The sequence below is a fragment of the Trichechus manatus genome, unplaced genomic scaffold (assembly GCF_000243295.1).
Source record: "Trichechus manatus latirostris isolate Lorelei unplaced genomic scaffold, TriManLat1.0 scaffold00105, whole genome shotgun sequence".
Taxonomy (NCBI): Eukaryota; Metazoa; Chordata; class Mammalia; order Sirenia; family Trichechidae; genus Trichechus; species Trichechus manatus.
The window spans coordinates 5,637,667-5,660,941 of record NW_004444041.1 but is presented as its reverse complement, the minus strand read 5'-3'; the positions used below and the strand labels follow the sequence as shown (position 1 = coordinate 5,660,941).

Here is a 23,275-nt window from a genome sequence, read left to right as displayed (position 1 = left end):
GCTAAGTCAACTTAATTGGAGTCCTTGAAAAGGGGAAGATTAAGTCAGCTCTAAATCTAAAGTCTTTTGCAATGTAAGCATTGCTTATTCAGCTAAAGAGGAATGAGGCATCCACCGGGGAAATTCCCTGAATATAGTTATGACAGCAAGTTTATTTACGTAAGTTAAAGCCCGAACCTCTACTTTCTTATGTTATAGTCAAAAATTTTAGAGTCTTATATTATGTAGCAGTGATCTGTCTCCTTATTCTAACAAACTTAGTTTCTACCTAGTTACCAATTTACAAAGACCTAGCAGATTGCAGTGGAAAAATCCCAATGAGTGAAAATTAATTTGAGAGTGAGAATGGTGATAAAGCTTGACATCTACTTATCTTTGGCTATAAAGTTATTTATAGGTTCTAACTTCATTTAACATATCAGTAAGGAACCTTCTCTGGGGCCAGCTGCATAAACATTCTTAACAGGCATTGGGATTGCTTTTGTTTTTCAAGCAGTAAAACTTTGAAAAAAGGCCGAATGTGTTTTTAGAAGTGTAGAAATTAAATTCTCAGTTTAATTCACAATGGAGTTTTTAATTTTAGGTCTGAAGCCACCTAATTCAGATATGTTAATACCTCAGATTCTAAAATTTTCATTCACAGTGTTACTGTTTCTTTGCAGGCCTGTCTGTTATTTGGCTGAAAGGTGATCTCCGGGAATGGCTTCAATTCCAAGTTAGAAGGGTGTTTAAGGGTTATCATCTCGAGGGTTTCTAAAGTCTCTCAAACCAGTAAATCTAGTCTTTTTTATGAATTTGAATTTTGTTCTACATTTTTTTCCTACTCTAACCAGGACCTTCCATTATGATTTTGTATAGAGCGGTTGGTAATGGTAGTTGGGCACCATCTAGTTGATCTGGTCTCCGGTTGGTGGAGGCTGTGGTTCCTGTAGTCTGTTAGTCCTTTGGACTGATTGTTTCCTTGAGTCTGGTTTTCTTCACTCTCCTTTGCTCTGGATAGAAAGAGACCAATCGTTATATCTTCAATGGCCACTTGCAAGATTTTAAGACCCAGATGCTGCTCACCAAAGTAGGATGTGGAACACTTTCTTTCTGAACTATGTTAATGCCAATCGACCTAGATGTCCCCTGAGACTATAGTCTTTAGCCTTCAAGCCCTGTAACTCAGTCCCTCTAGGTGTTTGGAAATGTCTAGGCTGTTTCCATCACTGTGCCCCCTGCGTGCTCTATTATATATATGAATATACATGCAGCACATACAAGTATGTATGTAGAAATATCCACAGCCAAATGTGTATATGCACATGGGTCCAGGGCTATAAATCTTTACGGAAGCTGACTGCTCCATCTGTCTCTTGTCAACCTTTTGGTTAGTAGCTGAGCGCTTAAGCACTGTACCACCGGGGTTCCATATTACCCGGCACATAGTAAAAACTAAAAATACCGGCTGATGTTACAATGCATATTTTCTCATTTGATGCAAGAAACAACCCTCCTCTCTCCTCTTTTTACAGATGAGGAAACTGAGGCTGCAAAAATTGTGTCTTGCTTGTTAAGAGGCAAAACCAGAACTAGTAACCTTATATACACTGTGTAAAGAGACGGATGTGGTGTTAGACTGGAACTAGAGAGCCAGCTGCCCTAGGCTACAGAGAGCCTGAGAAAATTAGGCCTAATTCTTTCCAAGGACCAATGATGTAGTTTCCTGTTGAACTCTACTGCGAGGCTATCGTTGTATTTTTTAAATATTTTGTTCCCAGGATGGGTGGGAGCAACTTGTGTTTCTAAGTCAACCCTGGAGATAAGCCAGCATGTTTGAATAATATGTACTTATGGAAAGTGTGCCTGCTTTCCCAGTCAGGGCTTCATCAAGGAACTGTTCTTTCTACCTCTGCACCCTAAGCAAGGACTAGACTTCCTCCTAAGAGAGCACAAAGGTCTGTTATATCAGGCCCCAGGCTTGGAGCCTTGTAAAATGTAAATGGGATTTCACAATCAAAGCACAAGGAAATGGATCACATTGAAGCCAGTTAAAATTTGCGTTGGTTGGGGGTGATGGTTGGGGAGCAATTTCCTCTGTGGTTTTTTTTGTTCCCTAGGGTGGTAGTTTGCCTTGGTTAAAATAAGTCAGTAATCAGTGTAGTTCTACAGGATTTTAATAAGTTGAAAATTGGCTTTCCAGGAAGCTTATTTGTAAACTCCTTAAGTGAGGAGACTTTGTTTCTTCTTTGTCTTTGAACCCTGTCTCAGTTATCTAGTGCTGTTATAACAGAAATATCACAAGTGGAAGGCTTTAACAAACAGAAATTTGTTTTCTCACAGTTTAGGAGGCAAGAAGTCTGAATTCAGAGTGTTGGCTGGAGGGGAAGCCTTTTTCTCTCTGTGGGCTCTGGAGGAAGGTCCTTGTGTCTTCAGCTTCTGCATCCTGGTTCCTTGGAGATCTCCATGTATCTTGGCATTGATCTTACCCCATCTGCCTCTCTGCTGGCGTGTTTAATCTCCTTTATATCTTAAAAGAGATGGACTCAAGATACACCCTACACTAATCCTGCCTCATTAACATAACAAAGACTACCCAATGTCAAATAGGATTATAACCACAGGCAATAGAGGTTAGGATTTACAACACATATTTTAGGGTGACACAATTCAATCCATAATAAACCCTCACAAATTTAGCACAGTCCCTTGTATGTGGTATATAACCATTACAACCAGTTGCCTTTGAGTTGATTACGACTCAAGATGATCCCATGTGTGTCAGTACAATTGTGCTCCACAGGGCTTTCAATGGCTGATTTTTCAGAAGTAGATCTCCAGGCCTTTCTTCCAAGGCATTTCTGGGTGGATTTGAACTAGGGCTTCGAACTGGTTTGGTCCAGCTCAAACCCCTGCTGAGAATTTACACTTCTCACAAGTTCCCAGATGATGCTAATGTTGCTGGTTAGGGACCAATTCTGAGAACCACTAATAGAGCATTGGTTCTCAAAATTTATTATACATAAGAATCACTTAGGGATCTTGTTAAAATGTAGGTTCTGATTCAGTATATCTGGGGTAGAAATGCAGATTCTCAGCAGGGGCTGAAACTGGAGTGAACCAGTTCAAAGCCCTGCTTTGAACCACCAACCTTTTGGTTAGTAGCCAAACACGTTTAACCTTTTGTGCCACCTAGGGACTCCTTTTGTATGTGGTAACCAAACCAAACCCGTTGCCGTCGAGTTGATTCTGATTCATAGCCACTCTATAGGACAGAGTAGAACTACTCCATAGGGTTTCCAAGGAGTGGCTGGTGGATTCCAACTGCTAACTTTTTGGTTAGCAGCCTGAGCTCTTAACCACTGTGCCACCAGGGCTCCTTTTTCTGTGGTAGGTGGTAAATAAATGTAGTGAACAGAGAGAAGCATCTGCTTCCTGAGACAATTTTTTTTTTAATGTTGACTTCTGTTTTGGATTAAAGATAAGTGGTTTGGACTGAGATTACTGTGTTCTGAGTCACAGATTTATTCCTTTTAGTAATTCTTTCTTTTAATAGGTTAGTGTGATCTCAACTCAAGTCAAAGGTGGGATATCATGGCATCCATCTGGGTAAGTAAAAATCAAGCCTTTATAACACTGTAACTTATCTGAATCAAGTCAAAATGCAGGCAAATAAAAATATCAAGAGGGTTTTTTGAAAGCTGATAAAAAGTTCAGCTGACAAAATTAAGGCTAAAAAGCTAGAGAATGTCTAAAAGTACCAATAAAGTATAAAAATGTAATTATAAAGCTACATAAGTTAATTTTCAGTGACATCAAACAGAGATCAAATAACAGAGAATAAATTTAGTATATTTAGGAATTTATTATATGATAAAGATGACATTCATATCAGACAGGAAGAGATAGCTTTTTCAATAAGTAATGTTAGGAAAACTTCTAGCCATTTGGGAGAAAGTAAATCTGTATTCCTCCTCCCTTTTCCTTACATTAAAGTAAATTTTAAGGGGATAAAATAAAGAAATGACAGGAAATGTGGGTGAATTTTAGAAGCTAATCTTGGTTGAGGAAAGCACTTACAATCATGTCACAAAACCAAAAACTTGAGAGAAAAATATTGATCTATTTTTATTTAACTTCATATAAATTTATAACTTATGATAGCAAACCCCTCTGTTAGTAGAGTCAGTAGTCAGCCCACAGGGGGAAAATATTTGCAGCACATCAGATAAAAGATTTATTCCCTTAACATACAAATAACTCGAATAAATCAATAAGAAAAATGAACTTGATGGAGAAATTTGCAAAGGACATGAGTTGGACATGAAGAAAATGATAAATGCCCAATAAACATTTGAAAAGATGCTACACCTCACTGAGAATTAAAGAAAAGTAAACAACAGAACAAGAAACCATTTTCTACCTAAGAAATTGGCAAAGGTGAACAAATACATTAAGACCAGTGTTGTAGTGGATGTGAGGAAGACAGGCATGCTCATACTTTGTTCATGGGAGATTCAATTTGATACACTTTTGGGTGTCATTTTGGCACTATCAGTGTTTAAATGCACATGCTATTTAGCCTAGTAATTCCACTTTGGGATATGTATCATATAGGTATTCCTGTATAATATTGAGAAAATATGGGCATAAGGGCATTCATTTGCATTAATGAAAATATGCAGACAACATAAATGGACATGTTTAGGGTATGAAATAAGTAAGTTATAAAATGGAATAGTGTGTGATCATTAAAAAAACTGGGAAAAAATGGGTCAGCTCTACATGTACTGATGCAAGAAAATGTTCCAGATATACTAATAAATGAAAAAAAAATCAAGTTATATAGTAGTATGTACAGAACAATCCTGTTTATTTAAAAGAAAGAAAAAATTTACATAAAGACTATATGTATAGGGAAACTTGCTGGGAACGTGGAGCTATGAGCAAGGGCACAGTTACTTTGCAATGTATTACTTTCTGTCTTTGATTTCTTCTTAACCATGAAGATACGTTATATTTTATAAGTAAGGGAGAAGAAAAGCTTAAAGAAAAGCACTTACAGGGATGTGTCCTGTCTTGGGATGATGTGAGTGGAAGGTCTGCTGCTGCAAGGCATTGCATTAGTTGTTGTTAGGTGCTCTTGAATCAGTTCTGACTCATACCAACCCTGTGTACAACAGAACAAAATACTGCCTCATCCTGCATCATCCTCACAGTCATTGCTATGTTTGAGCCCATTGTTATACCCATTGTGTCAGTTTATCTTGTTGAACGTCTTCCTCTGTTTTCACTGACCTTCTACTTTACCAAGCATGATGTCCTTCTCCAGGAACTGGTGCTTCCTGTTAACATGTCCAAAGTACATGAGACAAAATCTTGCCATCCTTGCTTCTAAGGAGTATTCTGGCTGTACTTCTTCTGTGACAGATTTGTTTGTTCTTCTAGCAGTCCGTGGTATATTCAGTATTCTTCACCAACACCAAAATTCAGAGGCATCATTTCTTCTTTGGTCTCCCTTATTCATTGCCCAGCTTTCACATGCATATGAGGTGATTGAAAACTCCATGGCTTGGGTCAGGTGCATCTTAGTCCTTAAAGTGACATCTTTGCTTTTTAACACGTGAAAGAGGTCTTTTGCAGCAGATTTGTCCAATGCAATATGTCGTTTGATTTCTTTACTGCTGCTTCCATGAGCGTTGATTGTGAATCCAAGTAAAATGAAACCCTTGACAACTTCGATCTTTTCTCCTTTTATCATGATGTTGCTTACTGGTCCAGTTGTGAGGATTTTTGTTTTCTTTATGTTGACGTGTAATCCATACTGAAGCCTGTAATCTTTGATCTTCATCAGTAAGTGCTTCAATTCCTCTTCACTTTCAGCAAGCAAGGTTGTGTCATCTGCGTATCACAAGTTGTTAACGAGTCTTCCTTCAATCCTGATGCACCGTTCTTCTTCATATAGTTCAGCTTCTTGGATTATTTGCTCAGCATACAGGTTGAATAAGTATGGTGAAAGGATACAACCCCGACGCACACCTTTCCTAATTTTAAACCATGCAGTATCCCCTTGTTCTGTTCGAATGATTGCCTCTTCGTCCTTGTACAGTTTCCTCATGAGCACAATTAAGTGTTCTGGAATTCCCATTCTTCTCAGTGTTATCCATAATTTGTTATGATCCACACAGTCGAATGCGTTTGCATAGGCAGTATAACACAGTTAAACATCTTTCTGGTATTCTCTGCAAGGCTTTGCTTGTCCCCAAATTGCTCCTTTACCACTGCCCAGGAGGCTATTCTCCTCATTCCTGATCTGAAATTTCTGCTGCTCTTATGGATATCTCGTAGAGTGAGAGTCAGTTGACAGCATCTCTTCAAAATGCTGGGTTAAAAAAATTACAGTCTCCCTCTAGCCCTTGTCCATTAGCAAATTAACATGGAATTAGTTGATCAGGCTCTCCAGCTGACACCTTCAAATCATTGTACATTTCTGAAGGGCTGGGAGAGACCGAGGTCCCTGGGTGTCTTGGTTTGCAGCTTACTACTACGTGGGGTTGCCATGAGTTGGAATGGACTCAACAGCAGGTAACAATAACAACAACTAACCTAAAGGTTGTTGGTTCAAACTCTCTCAGTGACTCTCAGAAGGAAGCCCGGGTGGTCTGCTTTTATAAAGATTGTTATTTTTGTGTGCCATCAAGTTTGACTCATGGCGACCCTATATGACAAGTAGAACTGCCTCATAGGTTTTCTTAGGCTGTCATCTTTATGGGAGTAAATTGCTAGGTCTTGTCTTCTCAGAGCAGCTGGTGAGTTTGAACTGCCAACCTTTTGGGTAGCGGCCAAGCACTTAAGCATTGTGCCACCTGGGCTTCTTCTATGTTAGAAGTCGGAAACTAGTTCTCAGTGGGCTAAAATCAAGGTGGTAGCAGGGGTGCTTTTTGTTCTGGAGATTTTGGGAAGAATCCACCTTTAAGCTCCTTGAAGTTGTTGGCAAAATTTAGTTCCTTGTAGTTGTAGGACTTCCTTGCTGGCTGTCAGCTGGAGGCTGCCTATAGCTCTGGTCCTGGCATGTGGCCCCCTACAGCTCAGAATTAGCAATGACTCAGAAACCCTTCTCACGCTTGGAATCTCTCTGGCTTCCACTTCTGCTGCCACCCTCTTTTTCCTCCAGCTGGAAACAGTTTCTTGCTTTTAAGGGCTCAGATGATTAGACTGGGCCCACCTGGATAATCCAGGCTACTCTCCTATTTTAAGGTCTGAAACCTTAATTGTTCTCTAAAGTCTCTTTTCTTATGTAACTCACAGGTTCCAAAGATTGTTGCTATTACTTGCCATTGAGTTGGCCCCCAACTCATGGCAACCCCGTGCATAACAGGACAAAGTGCTGCCCAGTCCTGTGTCATTTCCATGATCACTTGCAGATTGGATCATTGTGATCCATAAGGTTTTCATTGGTTGATTTTCAGAAACAGATAGCCAGGCATTTCTTCTTGGTTTGAATTAGTCTAGAAGCTCTGCTGAAACTTGCTCAGCATCTTAGCAACACACGAGTCTCCACTGACAGACAGGTGGTGACTGCAAATCAGGTACATTGACTGGGAATGAAACCCAGGTCTCCTGCATGGGAGACAAAAATTCTACCATTGAACCACCACTGCCGCCTTTTCAAAGATTAAGGTGTGGATATCTCTAGGGGTGCACTGTTCTGCATCAGGGGATGGTAGCATTCTGAATTGGATGGCAGGAAGGAAAGGATGGGAACAGACAAAAAAGAGAGCTGTGCAGAGCCAGGAGGGCAGGTCTCCACTGAAGAAAGGCCCTGGTCAGTGAGAGGCCATTTGTTATTGTCATTGTTAGTTGCCATCTAGTTGATTCTGACTCTAGTTGAGTAGAACTGCTCCGTAGGGTTTTCAAGGGTGTGACCTTTGGGAAGAAGATCATCAGGTCTGTCTTCCATGGCACTTCTGGGTGGGTTTGAACCACCAACCTTTCAACTAATAGTCGAGTGCTTTTTCTTTATTCCTCCTTTTCACAAGTTAAACAACTATCATCTTTTATGAATGAGATCTCTGCCAGGAAAGATTGTTGTTGTTAGTTACCGTCAAGTAGATTCTGACTCGTGGTGACTCCATATGTGCAAAGTGGAACTGCTCCATAGGGTTTTCAAGACTGTGACCTTTTGGAAGCAGATCACTAAGGCCTGTATCCCAAGGCTCCTCTAGGTGAGTTTGAACTACCAACGTTTAGGCTGGTGGTCAAGCACTTAACCGTATGTGCCACCCAGAAACTCAGATTTCCAATTGCAAACATTTTCTTTAAAAAAATTTTTTTTTGTGGTAAAGTGTGTATATATATATACATATATGTATATATATATATATATATATATAAAACATAAAATTTGCCACTTTAACCATTTTTAAGTGTACAGTTCAGTGGCATCCAATTGTAAACATTCTTATCACAAAGTTTTATCTGTTCTCTATCTTTTACACCCATAAGCATATACACACTCAAACACAAACAAGCAAGCAAGTCGCCTCTTTTCTACAAAATTGTAGATCAGTTATCAGTGGTACCAGCGGATGATCAGTTTACCAGAGTGCTTTGATTAAGGGAGAAGACCTTTTTGCAGTTTCAGTGTATTATCCTTGAAGATGAAAAATGCCTGGGGTCTTAGATCTTTTATATTCTATTTGTTGCAGCCCTACTCACCCCTCCCTCCCATTGTTTTAGAAGAGAAAGCAGTCTATGTTGTGTTAATATTTCCTTTGTTTGTGGAAATTTTGACTATCTCTGTGCAGACTTATGTTCTGCTATTTCACCCTGATGAAACGGCCTGATACCTTACTGGTTTAACAACAACAACAATAATTCTTTGGACCCATGGTCCCTCGTCATATGTCGCCCTTAGGTCTATAGCAAGTACTCAGGCAGCCCACAGATTTAGAATGTCCTGAGACAAGAGTTTTTATTAAGATACCATAGCTGTATTTTTCCCATATGTGCCTTCCACAGTGCTGGCTTTCTCATGGAAATATTCTAAAGCCTTTTCTCCTTGGCCAATTCCTAACCTAACATTAAAAAAGAAAAAAAAAGAAAAATTGCCATGGAGTCGATTCAGACTCATGGCAACTCTAAATGTTTCAGAGTAGACTACCCTCTAGGGTTTTCATGGCTGTGACCTTTTGGGAGTAGATTGCCAGGCCTTTCTTCCAATCACCAACTTTTTGGTTAGTAGTCCAGCGCTTAATTTTTGCACCACCCAGGGACTCCTTAAATTACTATTACAGAATAATGTCTGCTTTTGCTATTTGATTGACCTCTCAAATTAATATTTTTATTATGCTATTACAGCTTTTTTAAATTTAACCCTAACCATTGTAATCATCATGAACTGTTATTAACATCCTAACTGGCTGTACATTCTCCTTTCCCCTCTCCAAAATTCAGTTTGCAAGAAGAAAAAGGAGAATGTAGAGCCACTCAGGAACTAAGAGCAAAAAGAAGTTTTACAAAAATATAACTCCGTAGAAATATGGTGCCTACTAACCTGGTCTTGAAGGATCCTTGGTAGAGCAATGGTCAGGTGTTGGCTGCTAACAAAAAGGTTGGTGGTTCAAGCCCACCCAGCAACTCCGTGGGAGCAAGACCTGGTGATTTGCTTCCATAAAGATTATAGTCAAGAAAACCCTATGGGGCAGTTCTACTCCGTCACGTGGTATCACTATGGGTCGGAATTGACTAGACAACACCAAATAACAACAACCTGGTCTTGAAGAAGTTCATCAGAAGGGCAGTTAAACAATTTAGAAAAACAAGTACGTAGTGCATTGGACTCTACTGGGAGTAGAATGACGACATTCTAGCTTTCGATCCACACTCCCAGTTCTGCCTTTTGTAGTACTCTAATTGGTTCAAAGGTAGGCTCTTGAGCCTGACCTTGATCAAGTTACTTAGTCTTTCTCAACCTCAGTTTCCTTGTCTGTAAAATGGATGTAATAGTAGTACCTCTATCATCTAGTGGTTGTAAAGGTTAAACTAGCTCATGTAAAATGCATTAACAGCACCTGGCATATAGTGAGCTCTTGATAAATGTTAGTTGTAATCATTATCACGTCAACATATTCTAAAAACATATTCCTTGCTAAATAATATCCCAACAACTGTTTTAATAAAGGAGCTTTTGCCTGCTTCCTGTGTCTGATTTTATTACAAAACAACTGCATTTCCCTCCACTTGGCATGGTTCTCTCCAAACCTTCTAAAACAGATGGATTGTCCATAACTATATTCTTTCTGAGCCCTCTATTTTCAAGTATTTTTAATGTTTATATATTTTTAAAGACATAACTCATGTTAAGGCTGCACAGAGATTCCAAAATACCATATTCCTTTATTTGTGACTAAAATTATATCAGCACTATGGTCTGATTATCTTATGCTGGTCAGAAGTCACATCTTTAATAATGAGTAAAAATGGGGAAGAAAGAAGTTAATGTTTTGTAATAAGTATAGATTGTCAGATAGCATCTTCAAAACATAGGGTACATGGAGAAGAAATAGTAAAAGGGATCCTTGATAGTCGAAAGGCTGGTCTAATGTGGATACTTGCTAATAGGAAAAACTAATCCATGATGATGTGTTGATGGTGAGATTTAGAGCATAGCATCCCTTCCTCACTCAACCCTTTTTTCCTTTCCTGGAAACATGATTGATGCAGTTTGATGCCTCAGGACTGTGTTGGTTACCTCATGCTGCTGTAACGCAAATACCACAAGTGGATAGCTTCAAAGAACAGAAATTTATTTTCTCACAGTTCTGGAAGCTAAAAGTCCAAATCAGAGTCTTGGCCGTGTGTATTGCTTCCTTGTCAATAGCCCCAGGAGTTCCTTTTTCCTTGTAGTTCCTTGGCTTGCAATCCATCCTCACATGGTCTTCTCCTGAGTATGTGTATCTCTATGTTTAAATATGCTCTTTTAAACCTCAGAAGTGATTAGATTTGGAACCCACCTTACCTGGGTGTGATCTAATTAACAACAAAGAAAACCCTATTTGCAAACAGGATTGCACCCACAAGTATGTTGTTGTTGTTAGGTCCCCTTGAGTCGATTTTCATCTCTTAGCAGCCCAAGTGATAGAGTAGAACTGCCCCGTAGGGTTTTCTAACTGTAGTCTTTATGGGAGCAAATCACAGGTCTTTCTCCCATACAACCACTGGGTAGGCTCGAACCACCATCCTTTTGGTTCACAGCTGAGCACTTAACCGTTGCATCACCAGGGCTCCTTTCCACAGGTATTAAAAAAAAAAACAAAACACAAACTCATTGCCCTTGAGTCGATTCCGATTCATAGCAACCCTATAGGACAGAGTAGAGCTGCCCCATAGAGCTTCCAAAAAGTGGCCGGTGGATTTGAATTGATGACCTTTTGATTTGCAGCCAAATGCTTAACCACTGTGCCACCAGGGCTCCTTCCACAGGTATAGGGGTTAGGATTTCAACACTTATTTTTGGGGAATACAATTCAGTCCATAACAAGGATTAAATGTTCCTATTTCTGCTGTGTAACCCAGAGGAATGACCCCGATGGTAGGACCCTCAGAAATAGTGTAACACGCTAACGTGAAAGAGAATTTGGGAAGGTGCTGCCTTTCAAATTCTGCCCCAGGGATGGCGCCAGTCCTAGACACTTGGGTCTGTTGGTCCTGGGTGCAAGGAGTTTGTGAGAGTCCTATATAGTTTCATATCTCTTGCTTTGGTAGAGATATCCTACTAGACCTTTCTTTCCTGGTTGTTTGCTCTCTGGACCATGCAAGTTTAAAACGTGTGTTAGGAGAAAACGAGTGAGGATGTGCTGAACTCATCCTCTGGTCACCCTCCCATCTACCACATCTCAGGCCGGAAGATCTGGCTTTGTAACTGTTTTCACTGAAATGGACTTTCCACATTCCAAGCAGAACAGGCATCCTGCCTGGCTCGGTGCTCGTCAGCACAGCTGCAACTTCCTGTCTGGCATAGGTTTTAAACCATGTTCCCTGAAGCTTCTCTAGGTAAATATTGATACTCAGACAGTTACTCAAATGGCCCTCTGCAGGAAGTTAATGGAAAAACAGGTTAGATCTGGATTTCAAATGAAAACAGAGCTTTGTCAGAATACACCCTGGAAAGAAAGACTGTATAATCTGAGGGAGAAGAGAGAGGCTACCTGAGAGTGAATGGAATGACAGTTGAAGAGCCATTCTTGCCACTCCCTGGCCCAAGCCCAGCCAGAAGGAGGGAGGATCCTATTTACCTATTTAATCGTGATAAAAGTGAAATTTACTCATCTAAGAAGTAGCCACTGAATCAAAAAAACAAACCCACTGCCTTGGATTCCAACTCATAGCGACCCTATAGGACAGAGTAGAACTGCCCCATAGGTTTCCGAGGAGTGGCTGATGGATTCAAACTGCTGACCTTTTGGTTAGCAGTTGGACTTTTAACCACTGCACCACCAGGTCTAGGCCTGCTAAATCAGAGGCAAAGAGGAAAGAAAAAAGTTATAGATCATAGAGCAAGGAATGTGAAGGGGAGAAGGTGTGATTCTTTTTTGAAACCCTATTTTTTGGCTGCATGCAAAACAGAAAAAAAAATTAAGCATTTTAGAGTATTGAACAATAAAATTAATACAGAGGTCTCACATGAATTAACAGGGAACTAATAAGTCAAAGGACAGAAAATTGTCAAATCTGCCCCTTCCTCCATTATCAGATCTTTGCTTCTTTCGTTTTCAACTGTTTGTGTTTGATTAAATACCTCATCTAGTTTCTGGAGGCATGTTTAATTGGGAGTGGTGACAGCCCTATGTGAACAGGGTTTAGAAAAGGTGAAGAATGTATTTTTAGGACTTTTGACCTACAACATGGAGCTTTGAAAAGTCTGGTAGTAGCATTTGAGAAATATCAAAAGAAGACAGACCCAGCATAAGGAAGCATTTTTTATTCACTTATTCATTCAACAAATATTTACTAAACATCTGTGTGCTACACACTGTTTTATACAAGTGGCCAAGGAAGGCCTGTCAGAGAAGGTGCCCTTTAAGTGAGGAATGAAGGTTAAGGGGACTTTGATGTCTTAGAAAAACATCACAGATAGAGGAAACAGCAGTAAGGTAGGAAAGAACTCAGCTTATACCAGGTGGACTTTCAGAGAGCTGGACTGTGATGGGCAAAGGATAGAGTGGCTCCAGATGAAGAGGGAGGGATGTTGGGCCAAACCATGCAGGGCCATGTGCCCCAGTGTAAGGAGTTTGAAGTTTTATTCAGTGTCCAATGGGAGGTCAGAGAAGAGTGTTAAGTAGGAGGTGATGTGACCTGACTGAGGTTTTTAACAGATGACTCAGTTGCTATATGGAAAGTGGGTTGCAGTTAGGCAATAGAAGGAAGCAGGGAGGGAGACATGGTGACCTGGACTACAGCAGTGGCAAAGAAGATGAAGAGACATGGACATGAGATTATATTTTTGAGATAGTCTTAAGAGGCTTGGCTGATGGATTGGATTGGGAGGAAAAAGGAGATAAAGGAATCAAAGGAAACAGCCAGGGTTTTGGTGGCTGGTGGTGCCATTTAGAAGAATGGGGCAGGTTGAGGAAACAGCAAATTGGGGAAAAGCACAGAAGTTGGAGTCAAATTGCCTGGGTTCACCTGGCTCTGCAAGCTAGTTATATGACCTTGGGAAGTTTCTTAACCTCTATGCCTCAGTCTTCTCCTTTGCAAAGTGGGAGTAATAACAGTACCTGTCTCATAAAGTGGTTTAAAGGATTGAATGAGTATTGTTGTTATGTGCTGTTGAGTTGCTTCCGACTTACAGCAACACTATAGGACAGAGAACTGTTCCATAGGGTTTCCTAGGCTGAAATATTTATGGGAGCAGATTGCCTGTTCTTTTCTCCCTCGGAGCGGCTGGTGAGTTCCAACCGCTGACCTTTTGGTTAGCAGCTGGGTGCTTTCACCAAGTAAGTACTATGTAAATTTTATGTGGGGGAAAAATCTACTTGGGAGGAAATAATGAATTGATATGTGAGATATCAAAGGAGATCCATCAAGTAGACATTGAATGTACAAAAAAAAAAAAATCTAACCAGTCGTTGTCAAATTGATTCCGACTCATGGTAACCCCATGTGTATCAGTTTAGAACTGCTCCATAGGGTTTGTGAATGGCTGTGATCTTTCAAAAGTAGATCACGAGGTGCCTCTGGGTGGATTCAAACCACCAACGTTTCAGTTAGTGGCCAAGCACTTAACCATCTGTGCCACCCAGGGACTCCTGGAATGTATAAGACCAGTGCTCAAAACAGAAATCCGGACTAGAGATATAAACGTGGGAGTTGTCTGCACATAGAAGGGGGAGTGGAGGAAGTAACCCACAGCAGGATAGAGGGAAAGAACAGAGAAGAGAAAGTTCCATTTTCAGTGTGCTTACTTTAGAGGTAGGCAAAGGGGAGGATCCGACCAAGGAGAATAGATGCAAGCTGGAGTAGCAGGAAGAAATGCAGGAGATGAGACACAGGATCCAAAAGAAGGTAGGTTTACAGTGACACATGGCTTCTGAGGGGTCAGAGATTCTCCTTTTTTATAATCTGAGTTTCATGGAAAACACAGAACAAATTGCTTTTTGTCCCCTAATTTCTGAACCACTTGTCTTTGTACTCCAGCCCACACCCTCCTCTGTTACCACATTCCAATGCTCTTGCTCTGAGGCTGCCCCGATGAAATCACTGTATTTAAAGAAGCTGACAAGTGCAGATATTTTCTCATCTGAGTGAGCACAAGAACACATGCAAACATTTCCTTCAGACCTCTTGGACACATTGCAAACAAGGCCGTAGAAAGGTCAGCCTTGCTTCTGTCAAGCATTCCTGGTAGCCGACAGTATCTGCATGCTGTTGGGCTTTTACCAGACCCCCTGCTCTTCTCTTCCACTGCCTGTCTGTCATTTTGTAGTACTCTGGTGGCTTGCATGTTGCTATGATGCTGGAAGCTATGCCAGCGGTATTTCAGATACCAGCAGGGTTACTCATGGTGGACAGGTTTCAGTGGAACTTCCAGACCAAGACAGATCAGAAAGAAAGGCCTGGCAATATACTTCTGAAAATTAACCAATGAAAACACTGGATTACAACAGAATATTATTCGATATAGTGTGGAAAATGAGTCCCCTGAGTTGGAAGGCACTTACGGTACACAGTGGCCGCAACAATTGGCCATGTCTACAGTCATGAAGATGGTGCAGGATCTGGTAACGTTTCATTCTGTTGTACATGGGGTCGCCGTGAATTGGCGCCGACTCAGTGGCAACTAAAAATAGCAACTGCTTCTCTTTACTGTCCTCTGGGCTAGAGAGCATGTCTGCAGCAGTGGTGGAAAGTATCTGTTTGCCCATCATCTTCCACTGGCCCAGTAATCATGGCCAGCCAGTGAGTGAAGAAAGACCCTAGCATTTGCCCTGTAGAAACTGAGTGGTTACCAGCCTCATTTTGCCGTAGTCATTTTAGGGCCTTTTATGGTAAACTTTCCTTGGTTTTAAAAACGTCTTTTTTACTTGAAAAATTGAACAAGATGGGTTACATTTTCCAGGTTTTGACTGCCTTATTTTTTATAATTGGCTCCATTTTTTCCTTGTATCATAAACTTTCATGACCCAGCAGAGTGTCGTGACGTTGAGCAGAGTGATTATTTCTTCTTGGCTCCCTAAGAGCTACCGAGTCCTGGAAGTTTATCTCAGGCTTTGATATGAAGGCTTAATTTCTGGATCCAGCTTTCACAGGGCTTTTTGGAGTGATGAGTGATTTCGCGCCGCCTCACCTTCAAAATGCACCTGCAGCCGCTGCTATTCTTGCTCTTGAGCCTTTGGCTTTCAATATGTTTCATGTCAACATGTTTGGCACTTATGTTTTTCTCTTTCACTCGTTCTTATGAATATAAATATTTAACTTCTTGAAAACTCAGTACATTTTGCATGAAGAAACAGATGTTTAAAGAGTAAGGACAGACTTGCCTCTCGGGGGTAATAAGCACACAGCTGCCCTGGTGCATCCTGGCCACACCATGGCTTCATCAGGGCCTCTGCCTGACCTACAAAAGATAGGTTTAGAAGACCACAGAATATTATATTGTCACAAAGATGATGGTTGTAATGAGAGGCAGCATAGCCTAATTAGGAGCAAAGACTGAGGGGGATAGACCATTTACTGGCTGTGTGAACTTGGGAAAGTGATGTAAGTCTCAGTTTCATCATCTGTGAAATGGCATCGATTATATCTGCCTTATAAGTTTATTGTGAGGATTGAATGAGCTAATGTCTAAAATGTGCTTAGCGCGGTACTTAGCACATAATAAGTAGCAGCTATTAATATTACTATAAGGAGCTCCAGTTAGTTATTTATTTCCTTTATTTTGATATGCCTTGTTTATTTTCCAGCTGGGTTTAGAATCATTATCGTCTTTGGAGTATCTGAAGGTCAAGTTTGAGAAAATGAAAACCACAGAATATGTTTAAGAGATGTGGGTGGAAATCTAACCAAGCATGATTTGAAAAGTAATAAGACTTTGCCAAGTATTCACGTGGTGTCTTACACCAGCACTGACACTGTGTAAAGGGCATTAGGGTTATTGGAAATAAACTCACACAAGTATTGGTCACTAATTTAATTTTTAAGAAATTAAGCTTGCAAGTAAGTAGGCAATGCAAGTAGGTTTGTTTGGCTGTAAAAATGTCAACATTCCTGAACCTATGAGCTCATCATCAAATTCTTCTTCTTCCACACCCATGAAAGAATTCATGGATTGTTTGCTCACTTTTGCTTTAGTGTTCTGGGCAGCTGAGAATGAAATAGAGGGGTGGTTCTCAAACTTTACCGTGCATCAGAATCACCTGGAGGGCTCGTTTAAAACACAGACTCGGGGTCATAGCTCCAGAGTTGCTGGTTCATTAGGCCTGGGATGGGGCCTGAGAATTTGCATTTCTTAACAAGTTCCCAGGTGATTCTGATCCAGGAGCCACACTTGGAAAACCACTAATATGGAGTCTTCTGAGGCATTGTAATATGGTGTATAGCATAAAGGTTTTTAGTCAAGAAGACCTGGGTTCAAATTCTGGTGCTGCCTTTATTAGCAGAGTGGTGCTAAACAAATAGTCTCTCAGAGATTCAATTTCTTCCATTTTTAAATGGAAATAATAAAATCTCCCTCATTAGGGTCATTGTAAGAATTAAATAAGATATTTGTAAAGTACTTTGTTCACTGCCTGGAATATATTAGTTTAAGAGATTCTATTAATTTCCCTTACTGCCTGATTTTTTTTCATAAGTCATGTGAATATTTCTAAATGTTCTGGCAACCAAGTCTAACAAATGAGCAATACTGTACATTTAAATAACTGAAACAGTTTAAAAAATTTCACTGTGATTCTACTTCAGAATTTCTATGCTATTTTTCAAGCTGATGTGTGTGTGGTTTTTTTTTTTTTTCTTTCTTTTAATTAAACAAGTAGTTCCTCAGTTGATTTTTACTAGATAGCAAGTTGCATAATGGATTGGTAATTTCATCCTTCTCTAATTCTGTATATTGGAATTTCAGCATATTTGATGCATAGATTAGACAGAGGGCAGTGAAATGGTCACAGCTAGAATAAAACTCCTCTTGATAATTCATGAACAATTAGGATCTGACTGCAGTTTTGTCTTCATGTATTAAGAAGCAGTTGTGTAAATATCTGCATGGCATAGAATTACCTAGGGAACTTCTTAAACCTGTGAACTCTAGGACCCTAGCTCTAAAGAAACTGATTCAGTGTGTCCAGCATGAGGGTGGCAGGGACTGCTAATATGCAGTTTAAAGAATCACCCCAGGTGGTGCAGAGACTACATTTTAAGAAACACTGGAATGGACTAGAATAGTCCAGATGTGTTCAAATTCAGATTCTGCTGCTTAGCTATCTGTGTTAATACTCCTCCAATCTTTTTAAATCTTATATGTGTTATATCTGAAACGGATCACTCTCACTCATTCATCAGGGCTGTTATGCAGATTATAGTTAACATATCCGAAGTGCCAACCACAGTACCTTGCATGAGGCAGGCACTCAAATGATCTAATATTGTGGTGGTTCTTCTAAAATGCCAGACATGGAAGGTGGACAGATAAACACAAAAGTTCATAGGTAGATAGAACTAAAATATAGCGTTTGCTCTGTGAATCCATACAACATCGATTAAACCTTTGTTGTTGTTACTGTGTGCCACTGAGTCGATTTTTGACTCATAGTGACCCTGCAGGACAGAGTAGAACTGCCCCATAGGGTTTCCTAGGCTGTAATCTTTATGGGATTAGATTGCCAGGTCTTTTCTCCCACAGAGCGGCTGGTGGGTTTGTGCTGACAACCTTTCAGTTAGCAGCTAAGTACTTAACCATTGCGTCACCAGGGCTCCTTGCTTAAGCTTTGGGGAAAGAAAATTCTCCAAAGATTATGTTGGAGTGATTGATTTCTTAAAATGCCTTTGGGATCAGGCACATTCATAACTAGTTTCTGACTTGATAGTATTAATTTCTTAAGAATCAGAACTCTTTATTTTGGGTGCTTTAAGATTAAACAATCTGGTTGTTTGTGTTTATCTTAGTCATCTAGTGTTGCTTTAAGAGAAACACAACAAGTGGATGGTTTTAACGAAGAGAAGTTTATTTCCTCACAGTCAAAGTAGGCTAAAAGTCCAAATTCAGGGCATCAGCTCCAGAGGAAGGCTTTTTCTCTCTGTCGGCCGTCTTCTCTTCCGTGTTCCCCTGGACTAGGAGCTTCTCTGCGCAGGGACCTCGGTCCAAAGGATGCGCTCTGCTCCCAGCACTGCTTTCTTGGTTGTGTGAGGTCCCCTGTCTCTCTGCTTACTTCTGTCTTTTATATCTCAAGAGATTGCCTCAGGACACAAGCCAGTCCTGTAAATTGAGTCCTGCCTCACTAACACAACTGCTGCTCATCCTCCCTCATTAACATCATAGAGGCAGGAATTACCACACATGGGAAAATCACACAATCCCCAGAATCATGGCCCAGCCAAATTGGTACACACATTTTTGGGGGACATAATTCAATCCATGACAGTATTGAAACAAATTGTTCTGTCTAGTCTATTGAATCTTCTATTGACTATCATATTTTTAACTGTGCCAGAACATTAATTTTCCATTCATTTTGACATGACAAGATAATATCCTTTCAAGAAAATATTGAACACTTCACGGGAGCCTAAATGAAGTCATATTAATACAAGACAACAAAGCTAATGTTATTCCTAATAGGGAAATCAGTTTAGAAAGAAAACATTAGTATTATAAAGACAAATTTATGAAATACTTTTTTAAAAAATCAATATTTTATTGTGTTTAAGGTGAAGGTTTACACAGCAAATTAGGTTCCCATTTAACAAGTTCTACACATATTATTCAGTAATATTGGTTATACTTTTCACAATGTGTCATTATTCTCATTGATTCCATTCTGGTTGTACCATTTCCAGTACTCCAGTTTCCAAGCGTCCTTACCTTTTCATCTTTTCTTTAGAGTAATTTTTGACAATTTGGTCTCCTATGGATGTTTTTCTTAAACAAGCCTCATTACTCAAGGGTGATATTCTTTATTTTATGAGCCAACCTGTTATTTAGCTAAAATGTGACCTTAAGGGATAATTTCGGTTTAAGGTTTAAAGTGTATCTCAGAACAATAGTCTTGGGAAATCTTCTGGTCTCAACCAGTCCAGTAAGTCCAGACTTTTTAAGAATTTGTATTCTCTTCTCTCCTGTTCTGTAAGGATCCATCTATTGTGGGCCTGATCAAAATGGTCAGTAGTGGCAGCCGGGTACCATCTAGTTCTTCTGATCTCAGAATAGATGAGGCTGTGGTTCATGTCAACTATTAGTCCTGTAGACTACTTTCTTCTCTGAGTCTTTGGTTTCTTTCTTTCTCTTTTGTTCCAGATGAGAAGAGACCATCTTAGATGGCCACTCACAAGCTTTTAAGACCCCAGACACTACTTACCATACTGAGATGTAGAACCTACACTTTATGAACTATATTATGCCAGTTACCTGAGTTGTCCCATATGACTGTGGTCCTAAATCTTCAAACCCAGAATACCAGTCTTGTGAGGTGTTTAGTTATGTCTAAGAAGTATCCATACCTGTGTCAGCTAAGTGGTTTATTATGTACATGGATATACATGCATGTATACACATACTTGTATGTACATATGCTTATAGATACTTCTGTCTGTGCACACATATATACCCACATATTCATACCCCTTGCCCCATTGCCGTTTAGTTGATTCTGACTCATAGCAACCCTACAGGACAGAGTAGAACTGCCATGTAGGGTTTCCAAGGACCGGCTGGTGAATTCCAACTGCCGACCTTTTGGTTAGCAGCCGAGCTCTTAACCACTGTGCCTCTAAGGCTCCAAATACTTACATGCCTATATACATATTTGTGTAACCATGTACATATATTTTGGTTGTTGGTGTTGTTGTTACAAAATTATATTTGTCATGTCATTTACCAAAGACATCCTTTTCTCTTGTGCACTTCTTAGTGATATCATTTACCTTGGTTAAGCTGTGTGCACTTCACCTACATTCGATTTTACTTTTCCCTTCACCCCCTCCCCCATCTCTAGTAACCTATATATATATGTATATATATATATTTTTTGTCTTTTTATAAAAGTCCAATCATACAGTATTTGTCCTTTTGTGATTGACTTATTTCACTCAGCATAATGTCCTCCAGATTCATCCACGTTAGAAGATGTTTCAGGGACTCATCATTATTCTTTATAGTTGCATAGAATTCCATTGGGTGTATGTACCACATTTTGTTTATCCATTCATCCATTGATGGACACTTAGGTTGTTTTCTTTTTGCTATTTTGAATAATCCTGCAATGAACATGGGTGTGCATATGTCTATTCCTGTCAATGCTATTAGATCTCTAGCGTATATACCTAGGAGTGGGATTGCTGGATCGTAAGGTATTTCTATTTTTAGCTTTTTGAGCAAGCACCATATCATTTTCCGTAGTGGTTGTACCATTTTACAGTCCCACCAGCAGTGGATGAGGGTTCCAGTCTCCTACAACCTCACTAGCATTTGTTGCTTTCTATTTGTTGTTGTTATTTTTAATCAGTGCTGTTTTTGCAGGAGTGAGATGGTATCTCGTTATAGTTTTAGTTTGCATCTCTTTAGTGGTTAATGATCGCGAGCATCTTTTCATGTGTTTGTTGGCCACTTGAATATTCTCTTTGGTGAAGTGTCTGTTCATGTCCATTGTCCATTTTTTAAATTGGATTGTTAGTCTTTTTGTTGTTGAATTGTTGAAATTTCCTGTTTTAGAGGCTAGACCCTCATTGGATATGTCCTTCCCAAAGATTTTTTTCCAATCTGTAGGTTTTCTTTTTACTCTTTAGATAAAGTCTTTTGATGAGTATAAGTATTTAATTTTTAGGAATTACCAGTTATCTAATTTGTCTTCTGTTGTTTGTGCATTTATAGTTGTGTTTGATAATCTATTTCTGAAAAAAATTAGGTCCCATTATTTTGTCCCTGTATTATTTTCCAGGAACTTCATAGTTTTAGTTTTGACTTTTAGGTCTTTGATTCATTTTTTTTTTAATTGTGCTGTAAGTGAAAGTTTACAGTTCAAGTCAGTTTCTCATACAAAAATTTATACACAGATTGCTATGTGACCCTAGCTGCTCTACCTATAATGTGGCAGCACACTCCTCCTTTCCACCCCGGATTTCCCTTGTCCATTCAGCCAGCTCCTGTCCCTTTTTGCCTTCTCATCTCACCTCTGGACAGGAGTTGCGCATTTAGTCTCATGTATTTACTTGAGCTAAGAGGCGCTCTCTTCACAGTATCATTTTATGTCCCATAGTCCAGTCTAATCTTTGTCTGAAGAGCTGGCTTCGGGAATGGTTCCAGTTCTGGGCTAGTGGAGAGTCCGGGGGCCATGTCTTCTGGGGTCCCTCCAGTCTCAGTCAGACCATTAAGTCTGGTCTTTTTACTAGAATGTGAGTTCTGCACCCCACTTTTCTCCTGTCCCATCAGGGACTCTCTGTTGTGTCCCCTGTCAGGGCAGTCATTGGTGAGAGCTGGGCATAATCTAGTTCTTCTGATCTCAGGCTGATGGAGTCTCTGGTTTATGTGGCCTTTTGTGTCTCTTGGACTAATATTTTCCTTGTGTCTTTGGTGTTCTTCATTCTCCTTTGCTCCAGGTGGCTTGGGACGAATTGATATATCTTAGATAGCTGCTTGCTAACTTTTAAGGCCCCAGATGCCGCTCACCAAAGTGGGATACAGAACATTTTCTTAATAAACTTTGTTATGCCAGTTGACCTAGATGTCCGCTGAACCTGTGGTCTCCAGATCCCTGCCCCTGCTTCTCTGTCCCTCAAAGTGTTTGGTTGTATTCAGGAAACTTCTTAGCTTTTGGTTTAGTCCAGTTGTGCTGACTTCCCCTGTATTGTGTGTTGTCCTTCCCTTCACCTAAGATAATTCTTATCTACTGTCTAGTTAGTAAATACCCTTCTTCCTCCCTCACCACCCTCATGACCATTAAAGAATATTTTCTTCTATGTTTAAACCATTTCTTGAGTTCTTATAATAGTAATCTCATACAATATTTGTCCTTTTGCGACTAATATCACTCAGCATAATGCCTTCCAGATTCCTCCATGTTATGAGATGTTTCGCAGATTCATCATTGTTCTTTATCATTGTGTAATATTCCATTGTGTGAATATGCCATAATTTGTTTATCCATTCATCTGTTGATGGGCAGCTAGGTTGTTTCATCTTTTTGCTGTTGTGAACAGTGCTGCAGTGAATATGGGCATGTATATGTCTGTGTGACGGCTCTTATTTCTCTAGGATGTATTCCAAGCAGTGAGATTGCTGGATTGTGTGGTACTTTTATTTCTAGCTTTTTAAGGAAGCACCAAATCAATTTCCAAGGTGGATGTACCATTTTACATTCCCACTAGCAGTGTATAAGTATCCTAGTCTCTCCACAACCTCTCCAACATTTATTATTTTGTGTTTTTTGGATTAATGCTAGCCTTGTTGGGGTGAGATGGCATCTCATTGTAGTTTTGATTTGCATTTCTCTAATGGGTAATGATTGTGAACATTTCCTCATGTTTCTGGTAGATGCCTGGATGTCTTCTTTGGTGAAGTGCCTATTCATATCCTTTGCCCATTTTTTGA

General features: G+C 39.9%; 1 protein-coding gene across 2 annotated transcripts in view; it reads left to right on the top strand.

Annotated features, from left to right (window-relative positions):
* Positions 1-23,275, top strand: part of ANXA3 (annexin A3) — an 88,848-nt gene that overhangs the window by 3,735 nt on the left and 61,838 nt on the right. For both annotated transcript variants that reach the window (XM_004383116.2, XM_023737610.1), the window contains exon 2: positions 3,536-3,588. In XM_004383116.2, coding sequence (XP_004383173.1) covers positions 3,574-3,588 — 15 coding nt within the window. In that variant the 5' untranslated portion in view covers positions 3,536-3,573. The remainder of the gene's footprint in view (positions 1-3,535; positions 3,589-23,275) is intronic.